The 12790-nt window shown below is 36.3% G+C and overlaps 1 protein-coding gene across 2 annotated transcripts in view; it reads left to right on the top strand.

Moving 5' to 3' along the window:
• Nucleotides 1-12790, top strand: part of CRIM1 (cysteine rich transmembrane BMP regulator 1) — a 176881-nt gene that overhangs the window by 153650 nt on the left and 10441 nt on the right. For both annotated transcript variants that reach the window (XM_038132996.1, XM_038132997.1), the window contains 4 exons: nucleotides 1739-1860; nucleotides 5854-6063; nucleotides 10425-10640; nucleotides 12347-12568. In XM_038132996.1, coding sequence (XP_037988924.1) covers nucleotides 1739-1860; nucleotides 5854-6063; nucleotides 10425-10640; nucleotides 12347-12568 — 770 coding nt within the window. The remainder of the gene's footprint in view (nucleotides 1-1738; nucleotides 1861-5853; nucleotides 6064-10424; nucleotides 10641-12346; nucleotides 12569-12790) is intronic.

Below are 12790 nucleotides of genomic sequence, written 5' to 3'. Positions count from 1 at the left end.
AATAGCCATCTTTACTGCAGTGTGTCCTCTTAGTGCACTGAGTAGTAAATGAGAGAGGAAAACAAGGGATTTTAACATAAGGAGTTAGTAAAATTATCCTCAGGCATACTGACTTCAGGACTGGGTGAGACTTACTGTCAGTTTTGCGAGTGAGAGGAAGTAGAACCTGAGGGAAGTTACAGAAAAGGCATCCTGTAAAGAGCAGTCATTTTATTCCTTATGTATCATGAGTTTAATACATTGACCTACGGAGCATAATTACAATTCATATATGTGATTTTTCTACTTAGATAGAAGTAGAAACTTCTTGGTTTTTTGGGTTTTTTTGCTCAAGTGTGTGCTAAATAGTTTTATTAGAAAACCTATGTGAACTATATAGCAAAAGCATTTTTAAAATGACATCACATTTTAATGGGCCTTGTACGGTAGTTGTAAGATTAAGATTTTTTAAAAACAAGTTGATTTCAAGCTGATGCCAGTGTTGTCAGGAACCCTGTTTTTGGGCTGATTTTTGCCCGATGTTTTTGTGCACCTGAAAAATATGTGAACTTTAAACCTTTTTAAGCTATTTGGAAAATAGTTTTCAATTTAAATTCTGGATTTACATGTGGAATATAATTTTATTATGCACAATGGCTGGTATTTTTAAATGGTTAATGTTTAATAAAGTCTTCAGATGATTTTTTAGCAACTGGAAATGAGCACTCTAATCTTGTAATTCTCTACAAAATACATGAAAAATTACACTGAATGAAATTAATAAAATTTCAAGATATCTTCATATGGAACTATTTGTAATATAAAGGGCCAACGTGGCAAGAACTACTTTAGGATCATTTCAGTTTGAGTTTTACCTTGGTGTGAAAATTATTTAGATTTGTGGTTGTATAGCATATTTGTTCAGTTTACTGCTACTGTGCCAAATTCTTTTTTAAAATAGTATGTATTTGACTTCCAGGTGTGTTGTAATCATTAAAAACATGGGGTGTAATGGAGGACAAATCTCTATTTTAATGTAAATGTTAATCACAAATTGGATACAAAAGACAGAAATATTAAAAGAAAAGTATATTAGAGATTGAACAATTAAGGAGTAATCATCATATTCGTGACTTTCTTTTTAAGACTGTTAAAAGTTAGTAATTGGAAATATTGAGTTGGTGCATCTTTAAAGAAACCAAAACCTTTTCATAATTGTCTGAAAAAATCTGCTAGATAAAGCTCACTATTTGAAAGCTCTACACAGTAATGGAAAGAAGCATTCCTTTTGATGGGATAGGAATACAGAAAGTCTTCATACTCCACTCTACTGTATTGCAATTCGTTATTCTCAGCCTTTTAACTAAAAATTAAATAAAGTTTTCTACAGCTTGTAGCCAGGCTTTCTAAAGATTTACATCATTTATTTCTCCTCTATCCTGCTAGATCATGCTCTATAACTTCCCATGTCTGTTCTTTGCTTCGTACATCTGTGCCAAAAGTTTGAATAGTAGTATCTGCCTTTGTGAAAAAAGACAAGGAAACATTCAGCATAGGATCCAGTGAATGGAGAGAGCATATGCCAGGGATGGAGCCCATAAAGCCTGTACAGCCCATAAAACCACTTAATCTAAGGGCGACGGTTAACAATAATTTCCTTTGCTCATCCGTCACTTCCTTAGGGGGGATGCTCTTGCTTTAGAGGTGTAGATATTGAAAGTAACTTGCTGATCTTTTACACCCTATTTTGCTCATCTAGGAAGAACAAGCATGGCTGTGAAATCTGTCGGTGTAAGAAGTGCCCCAACCTGCCTTGTGGTAAAATCTGTCCATTGGGCTTCCAGCAGAACAGTCATGGCTGTGTTATCTGCAAGTGCAGAGGTATGTGCTGGTGCATTACCACCACTAACTACAACTTGTTTTCAAAGCAGGTGGAAACCAGGGTGAAAGAAAAGCAATACTGCACAGAATATTTACAAATTGAAATACAGTAACTGGGGGGAGCCAGTTCAACATTGCCCAAAGAAATGTATTGTTTTGCTGGTGTTTGTTATTATCTATTCATCTGGGCTTCACCACAAAGCTTCAGCTCTGCTTTCATCTCCCACTACAAAGTCACAAAAAGTTTGTTATCATTAGTAAAAAATTGGATCAGGCTCTTAATAAGCAACTACTAATAATAAGCTAATTGAGGGCATTGTTTTCAGTAGTGATGTTCGTCTTGCCTCCTTTACCATTGCCTTTTCTTTACAAACAAGTGTTGGATTTGATAAATATCCAGTGTATCACCTAAAATTAGAGTGCTGTTTCTTGGATGCTTTTCAGCCAATCTTAATGAACAATGAGTGTAGAGAGAACAGCTGCCCAGGAGAAAGGACTTGGTATTCTTAAGCTAAAAATTTCACACATGCCACATCCCCAGCCTGTAACCACCAAGTTCAAGATGGATCTTGAGATCAGATGTTCATTTGCTGTCTGCCATATACTTGGGCTGCTTTCAGCATGTCTTTTCCTTACAATATTTTCAGGTTATGTTCTGTATTAGTCTGGGTATCAGACTTCCTTCATTGCTCATCTCCATGTTTGCATTCAATAACTTTTTGGTTTTGCTCAGTTTCTCTCTGATCCTAACTGCTTTTTCATGCTTATTCTCTCACTTGTGTGTTTTGATTTCTAGCTGTAGTCAAGTAAGTTTTATTACTTTCCCATTGCTTTGTGTAATGACCCTATTTTCAACTTTTCACTATTTCTCCTGCATTTAAAAAAATATAAAATGTAAAAGAACAAGCTATGGAAACATAGCACTGGAAGAAAATGTATGAGTTCCTGAAGTCATTCTCCTGTAGTTGAAGGCAAACATGCAATCATTTGAATCAAAAATATCCAACATTATCTTTTTTCTAGAAAATATTATACAAGGCAGACAGTTTAAGAAACTTTCAGACTTCTAGCAAAATAAAAGTTGTAATGTTATAAACATGTTTTGCAGATGTGAGAAGCAGACATGTCACTGACATAAGCTACAATATATGACTTTTACTAGAAATTAAAATTTTAAAAATTAAATAAGAAAGGGTAACTGCTGAATGGTGTCCCATTGAGATAATTCTTATTGCTCAGCTTGTCATTTGTCTCACAATCAGAACACTTTTCCTGATTGTCATAAGGCTGTGACTAAATACACAAAAAGTGTTCCCCTAGATGTACCATAATTGCCTCCCAGACTACAAACTTTGGTCACTAATTATGTGTATGCACACTTTTAAGTGTTCTCCTTAATAAGTAGGGATTTTAAAATGTGCACAATTATTTAGTGAAATTAACTTGATCCATCTCTAAGTAGTATTTACTGTTGTCATGATCATAAAGATACCAAGCCATGAGCATATCACTTCATCATCACTTCATTTGCAGTTTTGTCAAAGAATGATTAGAACAACCAGCAGTATGTTCTGGGGAAAATGTGAGTCCTTGTTAAAATTTTGACCCAGAATCCTTAAGTAAGAGGAAGGGTTGGGTAAATCCCCTGCCTGTGAATTAGCTCCACTTTCTAAATTGCTTCTGCCAGAAATAGCTTGTGCTAGGATTAATAGAACCATAGAAGTACAGGCTGGAGTAGTACTCTGACAAACTGAGAGTTCACTTCTTTACCCTTGCATAAAATAGGGTATATCTGGATAATCCTTGACAGATGTTTATCTAAGATTTAATTTATTAAGAATCTCCACTTTCAAAAGACACAAAAAAACAGAACAAAAAAGAAAGAGAAAAAAAACAAACCTTTCTAAAATAGTGTTTTCCTGTGGTTAGAAACATATGACATTTTAAAATTAATTTTCTACAATTACTGTCTCATTTTATAGACATTGACCTGGTTACTTCTTCTCCTGAGCTTAGCAGACATGTGGAGCAGCTAAGCACTATTTCCTTTAAAATTCTTGCAATATTTAAGGGCTTACAACTGGAGACTTGTAAACATTTTTTTGGGTGGGAAATGGGTTTCTAAGTCAAACAAACCCAGTTACTGCAGTTTCTCATCACTGTTCAAAACTTTGATACTGTGCTTTAGCCATAGTAAAATCTTCAGACTAGTAGAAGTAGTAGTACTGTATTTAAATTTACAGTGTTCCTGTACTTGTGTCTTATATTGAACTTGCCTCTTCTGCAGTGGTATCACATTACACACTTCCTTCCCTTGAGAACTGCTGTATCTCAGATCATTTCAACCATACCTCTAGTTAGCTAGTTACTCCCATTTTGTATTTACACATTAGATTTATTCAAATATTAGCTTTTGTACTAGTTGTTTTCACTTTTCAATTTTTAATTACAATCTCAGTTTGTGAACTTAATTTTGAGTATCTGCTTTTGAATGTTTCTCCAAATTATAGAGTGTACTTTAGAATATTTCAGGAAAAAAGTCTGATTGCTTCAGATACCCTTTTCCCTTGCTAAATAAGCAAAGTCTTACTATCTTGGACTTCTGAGTGTCAATAATCATTTTAATATAGAGCACTATTCCAGCTATATTAATTCAAATCATAATTTAAATACTTTGATACTAAATTATGAAAGTATAGTAACTGAATTTAAGTTTTTTCATAGCGTTTCTGTTCATGCAACACGATGAAGTCTGTTCTAAGAAGTATTTTATCCTTATGCAGCATTTTTGTTTACTTCACAAAATGGTACACTAATGTAGCTTCTGTGCATTGGCTTTCTATTCTGATAATGTGCCTCAAACTAACTTTGTACCATCTGCTTGTGAAATCATCTTTGATAGATCTGCCACAGCTGAAGAAGTGCTGACCTACATACTAGCATGCAAAAAAACAAAAAAAAAAAAAACAAAAACACCCCAACCAACCAAAAAAAACAACAAGAAAAAAAGCTGAACACTTCCTAAAATTACATGTAAACATTACTACTTCTCATACATTATCTTTTTTAAAAGAAAATTAAATTAAGAACTTAGTACAAATAACGTTATATATATGTCAGCAGAACATGGTTGACATACCATTGAAAACAAGTCAATTCACTGACAAACTGATCCTGCATCCTTCATCATAATAGTGATGTGGATGAGGGAGTGTTTGGCTCTAAATTCACTCTGCTGATTAACAAAGAATATATTGAGGCCGAATCCTGTAGCACTTAAATACCCCTTAAGATACAAATGAAATTTTATCTCCCTAGACCAACTGCTTGTGTGTTCTGACAGTATGCAAGTAATGCCACAGTCTAGGCTACTGTATTCTCATCTCAGTAAAAGCTAAAAGAAATGAGGGATGAAATTCTCATCATTCTCTTCCAAATATCTAATTTATTGTAGCAATATAAACAAATAATTTCTCACAGGAAATACTTTATGGAATATTTCCAGTATCTACCATTACCCTGTTAGCACCTGATTGCAATTTTTTATCATTTGCAAGACCATCCATAGCTCATTTAAATGTTTTTATATTCTACTTGCTCTCAGATACATTATAGATAATCTAATGTGCTAAGGTATTTAAATATTTAATTTTAAATATTCTTCATGCTATCTGCTAGTTCCCTCCATTGCATTTCTCCTTTTTCTTACATTATTTAGATGCTACTACATTTCTGGTTGATTAAAAAAAGTAAAGGTTCAACAGAAGGAAATTATTATATTTTCCAAGGAAATACTAGTACAAATTCTATTGCCCCCTTCAGTGTACTTTTAGCTGTCTCCTGTGTGTTAATTTAAGTGTAAATGATAGAACTATTATTTACTTGGTCTTATATGTGCTTTAAAAATAAATGCAATCCAGTCACGAGGTTGGTGTTTCTTCCTAAGCAACAGATGCTTATCAGGACATCTAATTTCCTCTTTGGTTTTTGCAGAGGCAACAGCTTCTCTTATGCCTCCTGTTAAATCAGGCTCCTGCCTGTCCATGGATGGGCGCCGGCATGAGAATGAGGAGAGCTGGCACGATGGCTGCAGGGAATGTTACTGTCATAACGGACGGGAAATGTGTGCCTTGATCACCTGCCCCGTTCCCAGCTGTGGCAACCCTACCATACATCCAGGGCAGTGTTGTCCATCATGTCCAGGTAACACATGATTTCTTCCACATGCTTTGTAATCAAGTTTCATTTCACTTCTGTTCTGTTTCTTAATACATTAAAATAATCTCGTGCGTACTTCAGTAGTAGGTAGAGATGAAGGTTTCTATGCCCTAATGTAACATGATGAGTTGCTGTCATTAAGTTCTCAGCTGCGGAAAATGGGAACTTACATATTTAAAGCATATGCAGGTTGTGGGTCCTAACGTGTTAATCTTTGATGCATCAGAATCTTTAAACTAGTAAAAGTTTTTAGTCTGTTACCTATAATAGCAAGTATTGTAATAAGCCATTACATTTTCATTTTTGATTTTGAAGTGGAGTTTTATTAAAATGTATCTCCTGATGTATGTTTTACAACCCCTCAAAGATGTACACAAACACATGTCTTAAGTAATTTACCATGATGATTCTGTGTTCTGAGGGAAGGCTCCGCTCCTGTGCCACCAGCAGTAGATTATTTCAATACTTTCAGTGGAAAGGCCAAGTACAGTTTATGTTGCAGTCCAATATCATTTTAGTAATACAAGAAACATCTATGAAAAAGTATGGGTAGAATGTAAGATGAATGCCCTCTGTTTTCAGAATTATTCCTACAGTATTTTATGTGCTAAGTAGATTAATTTGTAATACAGTGATATTGTCTATGACTTCATTGGAACTCATGGTAGGAGTAAGAACAATGAGGCTCATGAAGCTTCTATAAATAAAATGTAGTAAGACAGTATTGGCAGCATATAAGCAATTATGAACTTCTTCTAATACTTCGTAAAAAACAGGAAATCCTAGGAGCAAAATAAGCAGATCCTCTTTCTGAAAATGACAGAGAACAGTGCATCCTCCCAGTGACCTAAGATAACTGATCTCTTTAAATTGCTTAGACAAATGGTGATCTCCAATCCAGTTCACACCTTGTGGTAACTGGAAGAATCAGTAAGTCCCCAGAAGGATGGAAGATTCCAAAGGGTCTGTCTCTCTTTCAGCCTTTTCACAATGATTTGTGTAGTATTGTAGGGGATGATATACTTCATATGGGGGGATGGGGGCAGGTTAACATCAGTCTTGCCATATATAAACAAACAAGATTCAAAATTTAAAATGTATGGTGTTTCTTCCAATTCCAGCAATTCTCTTGTTAGGTCCCCAAGAGTCATCCTTGACTTCATTCTAATGTCAGCATACTTGTGCATCTTGATTTACTGAACATGTACAAAATACCTCAGGGCATTCAAATAAGAGTAATGGTAATTTTGGTCTTTCAGCTGGCCAGCAGCTAGTTACTGTGTGTTTGGAGAGTAAGTTTGAGTAAATTCATTCACAAGCCTAATGTTCAGTTTGTGGAAGAAAGGTCAATATGAAGTTAGTGGAACCTACTATCTCACACTACATATTTCTTGTGGATGATATCAGTGTTTGATTCTGAGCACCAGCAATGTTGGTCTCTTTTATAAAACAGCAGTTACTTAGCCAGCAGTGTCCATTCCTTCAAGAGAGAGGGTCTGCATAGGTTTCTCTGTCTGACATCAATCCTGCTTTCAAGGCACTGGTCACCTAGCTTCTATTTAAGCAAAGTCATACTTGCTGTAAACTCTTACAATGCTAGGGCAGAAACAGCATTTTAAAGGCAGCATATATAAGTAAAGGAATCACTATGGCCAAATTAGTCTCAATGTGGCACTGAGGTCTTTTCCCCACTGAGGTCTTGTATTTGTTAGAAATGTAATTCTGATTTTATTTTGCAACATATTGATTCCCCAAGGATGATGTTAAATATATATCATTGCCTTAAGTGGATTGGAATGCAGTTTGAAATTGTGAGACTGAGAGCATGTCACTCAAATATATCTGCCATAAGGATATTGAAGTAATTAGCAGTCCTGATGTACTGGATTTGGAATTACACTCTTAACCCATCCACAGGGAAGTGGCAGCTCTCAGGGATCATTTTGCAAACTGAAAAAAAAAAAAGTGTGGTTACATTCAATTCCACATTTAGTTAGTTTTCAGCAGAGCAAGATACACATTGAATGCTAAAACATCCCTTATAGTCATTGTTTCTACATGTTAAGAGGTTTATATGGATCATCACAATGCTTGTAAAAATCTTAAGGTTTCCTGTAGGGTTTAAAATTAATTGCTACTGTTCCACAAAACCATGCCATGTAGAAAGTGTGTATTTGACCAATTGTTTCTTGGGGTAATGTAGTCATACATTTGTGGCACATAGTTGCAGTGATACATCACTATCAATGCTGCTAAGGGAGCAGTAGGCAACATATACAGCAGTGCTATCTGGTTGTGCTTTTTGATCAGGAACAGTAATGAGCTGTAACAAAACAGGCTTGTGACTCTGTAGAAAACTAAATGCAAAGGAGATGACTCAGAAAATTTCCAGAAAATCTTAGTATTGCCTTTGCCATGGTGAGTTAAGATGCCTTTGCGTAACTTGTAATATATTGTTCCAGCTGAAATAAAAATCTAACAGTGACAAGGCAGCAGACTAGCAATCTTATTTCAGGTAAATGCTGCTGAGTATGTGGTTCATAAATGTAAGCAATTGGAAAAGCATGGCATAAGCAAATTGGTGAAAGACAAAATAATTCCCTGAAAAAAAGGCACAGGTACTCAGTGAATAGAGTAAGATCAGTCAGAGTCAGATGCCTTGAGTTCTACCGATCATTCTCCAGAAATGAAAACAAGCAATTGCGTGGCATTTCCTCTCCGTGGCAGCGTCATAGAGCAAAGGGCACAAACGCCATTCTCCAGACAGGAACAGCCATGCTAGAAACATGGAGAGAAGCCACAAGCACTTTGTGAGCCTTGGCCTGCCTAAATGACTAGAGGAGCTGCTGTACACTTAATTTTTCTCTCCTTAACCAAGATATTTGGGTTAGGATGATCACATTAGGCATCATTATAATGAAATAGAAGAGAGGCACCTTCAGAAAGTGGTTTAGAGATGTAGCACAACTAGCAAGAAGTCACTTTTTTCTTCTCCTCCATTCATAGCATAGGAAATCTGAGGACATTCAGTTCTTAACAGAGGCACCTAACTTAGATGTCTAATGTTAAATGGGTTGAATTCAGGCTGAAGGACATCACTTCTAAGCCTGAAGCTTCACTTTCAAAGCCTGTAGCTTTCAAACTCATGGGGCTTCCACAGCTGAAAAAAACATGGTGTGTGAGGCATCTTGGTATCTATGTGTAATGCATGGAAAAAGCTGGTGGACTCACTCCAGATCCAAAACAACCAGCATGGTAGGCAGGCAACTATTACTGCCCTTATTGCCCGTAGTGTGGGATAGGCTTCAAAGGATTTTAAGCAGGCTGAGGATGGTGGCGAAACCTTTTCTTGGTGGTAAGTGCTTAAGCACTGAATGTACCAGATAAGTTTCTTTATTTATCTTTCAAAACACCAAGAGGTGAAGAGTTCCTCTATTTTTTTTTAATACCCCAGAGGCTGGAGGACACTCATGCTGAAAAAGGGAAACAGTTTTAGTTCCTTCCTTAAATTAAAAGAGGTTGAATTTGTTCTCTAAATGGCCAGGGTGAATCTTTTAGCCAGAGCTGCAGAGGTGATGTAAATAATTATTTGAAAAGAAAGTAAGGTTCATTTGTTGAGATACAATTACTGGAAGGATGAGGTTACACACTGTGGCATTTCCTTATATCCAGGGTTTTTTTTCAAATATGGCAGGTACTTTTTTTTTTTTTTTTTTTTTTTTTTTAATGGAACAGTGATGAAGCACTTCCACTGATGTTAAGTGCTTATACATTTTTAGGGGGCTGGGGGGGTGGATTCTGTGTTTTGCTTTTTCTTTGTGGTGGGTTGGGGTTTTGAGGGGGGTTGTTTGGTTGTTTTTTTAATGTAGCATCTAATGATACAGATGATATAGACACATATCTGTTGGGAAACTTAACCTTTACCTGGACTTCCTAAATCCCAGAGGAGAGGCTTACTTATCCATCCTTTCAGGAACTGTATCTGAAGTTTATATTTAGCAGTTAAGAAACTGTCTGGTCATTAGAATTTTTCAGAAAACTACAATTGTCTCTTGGAATTCCCAAATCGTATGTTAGTTTGTTTTTTTTCTGAAATGCCAAGAATGCTTGAAGTTATCTCTGATTTATATTAACTAGTCTGTATTCCAACTGATTCTCAAATTTTTTCCTGTTTATATATTTCCCATTTTTCATGAGATGCAGGTGCCATAAAGTCAAAAGAGCTTCATTAAGAATAATTTTTATATGTATTTTCAATAATAACAGAAATTCTTCACCTTGTGTACAGTTGTTAATTATAAGATTCACAGTTGATTTTGCCTTTCTTCCAATTCTGTTTTTCCCAGATGAAATAATAGTGCAAAAGCCAGAGCTCACCAGTCCATCAATCTGTCATGCTCCTGGTGGGGAATACTTTGTAGAAGGAGAGACATGGAACATTGATTCTTGCACACAGTGCACATGCCACAGTGGACGTGTCCTGTGTGAGACTGAAGTCTGTCCACCCCTTCTTTGTCAAAACCCCACCCGCACACAGGACTCCTGCTGTCCACAGTGCCCAGGTATGTGCTGACATCCAGCTTTCATCAGAGCCTTTCCTTGATCTGAGGATGTCTGATGTTTCAGTATGAGAATGCTTCAGTGTGTGCTCAGGTGGTTGTTGTGGTGCCTTTGTTCTTCAGCAGTTTGGAGTGACAGCCTGCGATTCTCTGATTCAAGTGCAAAACTTGACTGTATGCAAGAGAGATCTTATGTGTAAAGGGGAGTTGTGGCCCTGAACCTGGAAAATCTTGAAGGCAATCTAATAATGTAGGAGTTGTGTAAAGAACCACAATCCTTGGAAGGTCTGTGAAATATGCACTCCTTTATGGAGACATGCGGGATTGGAGAAATTTTGAAAGCAATCAAACGTAGATACAGGCTTGCTTCTTTTTCTTTCTGCACACCTTGGTTTCTATGGACCTTTTTATTACTAACTTGCCTATTTGGGATTTGGTCTCAAAAATTGGTATCTGTTTGCTTTTACTTTCACGTGGTGTCATTCTGATAGTGATTTGAAGGCAGCTGAGTAATATCAAAGCATTCCAGCCTGGCAGGCATGCCAGACTCCTCCTAGACTGCTTCACAGTGTCAAGAAGATAACAGGATTTGCTTTCCCCCAAGGAAAGATATTCAATTATAAATGAACATAAATTCCTATTTTACATAGCAAATGGGGAAGTTTATTGCAGTGGAAATTTAGTAGAAACCTGTGAATTGTATGTAAATTCTCTAAAAAAATATGCCTTTATTCAAATCAAAATTTTAAAATTTACTTTAGGAAAAAATAGAAGTGAGGTTTTGCCATTTAGGTTTTGCTACAAAGTATTTGTTTGGGTGTGGGGCTTTTTTCCTGACAAAATATTTTGTACTATTTTGTCATATTTACTTTTGTAAACAAGATAGTTCTCCTGACTTATATTTTTTCATTATTAATAATGAACATTTGCTTACTTCAAAATACTGTTTCAGAGGAACTGATCTTTCTTCACTGGCTATATAATAAGCTTAGTCTCATAGCTTAATGCAGGTAGATTGAGAACCTGATCTCAGTGGTCTTATGAATCCTTTCTTTTCTTCTCTTTTTCTTAGTCCTGTTTCTTGACCTGTAATGTGTGTTAAGGTACAGCTTCATTGCAGGAATATGTCTCCCCCATGGATGGGCAGGAGAATTAAAGCAAACCATTGGCATTAGGCTGAAGCACTATCAAGTTCCATTTGTTTCTCAACAGCTTATAATTAGCTCATCTAAGGCCACTAGTGAAGGTGATAGTAGCAGAATAGCTTTTCACTTTGCATCATTCAAAGACTTGGACTGACATGGTAGAAGATGGGATTCAGATTTTAGATTTAAAAATTAATCTCTCTTGCTTGAGATTAATTCCTATACACTATGCAATTTAGAGCATAGGTTCTTTCTGATGGTGATCGTTTTTCTCTTTGCTCTCCTTTTTCCAAGTTTTATTTTCTTGCTTTATTTTCTTTTTTTTTTCGTTTTTGAGTAAACCCAATAAAGGTCCCAATAAGCATTATGCTAGAGCATATAATGAGGTCTTCATCCCATATAAGAACTGAAAAGGCATGAGACTCTGTCCTTCTAGTTCTTCTGAAGTAGTGAGGCAATGTGTAACAATTCCATTGTGTTCTTCAAGAGTGAACCCTCTGTTAAAGAGCTCTGAGAGAAGTTACCTGCTGTAAGTTAAATAACCTGATCTCTTTATATTTACAGATGAGACGCTTCAGCCCTCTCCATCAAGCAACGAGAGCATGCCCAGTTACTGCAAAAACGATGACGGAGATATTTTTCTGACAGCTGAGTCCTGGAAGCCCAATGTCTGCACTAGCTGCATTTGCATGGATGGTGTGATTAGATGCTACTCCGAGTCTTGCCCACCAGTATCCTGTGAGAGACCTGTTTTGAGAAAGGGACAGTGTTGTCCTTACTGTATTGGTGAGTGAATAAAATGAGTTGTGAACTTGCTGTTCCCTTCTTGGGAATAAGACAGAAGTTCTATTTCCAAACTGAAATGTTTTTTCCTGAGATGTGCTATATGCAACCAGTCAAACTGAATAGTGAAGTCTGCATAGGGAGCTTTGAGGATCATGATTTGTGGTTTTTAGGTAGAAGAGCATAGGGATATACATCTAATTTGCCTACAAACTCCAGAGGCCA

Source organism: Motacilla alba, chromosome 3 (genome assembly GCF_015832195.1).
Source record: "Motacilla alba alba isolate MOTALB_02 chromosome 3, Motacilla_alba_V1.0_pri, whole genome shotgun sequence".
NCBI lineage: Eukaryota > Metazoa > Chordata > Aves > Passeriformes > Motacillidae > Motacilla > Motacilla alba.
This window is presented reverse-complemented; position numbering and strand designations above follow the sequence as displayed.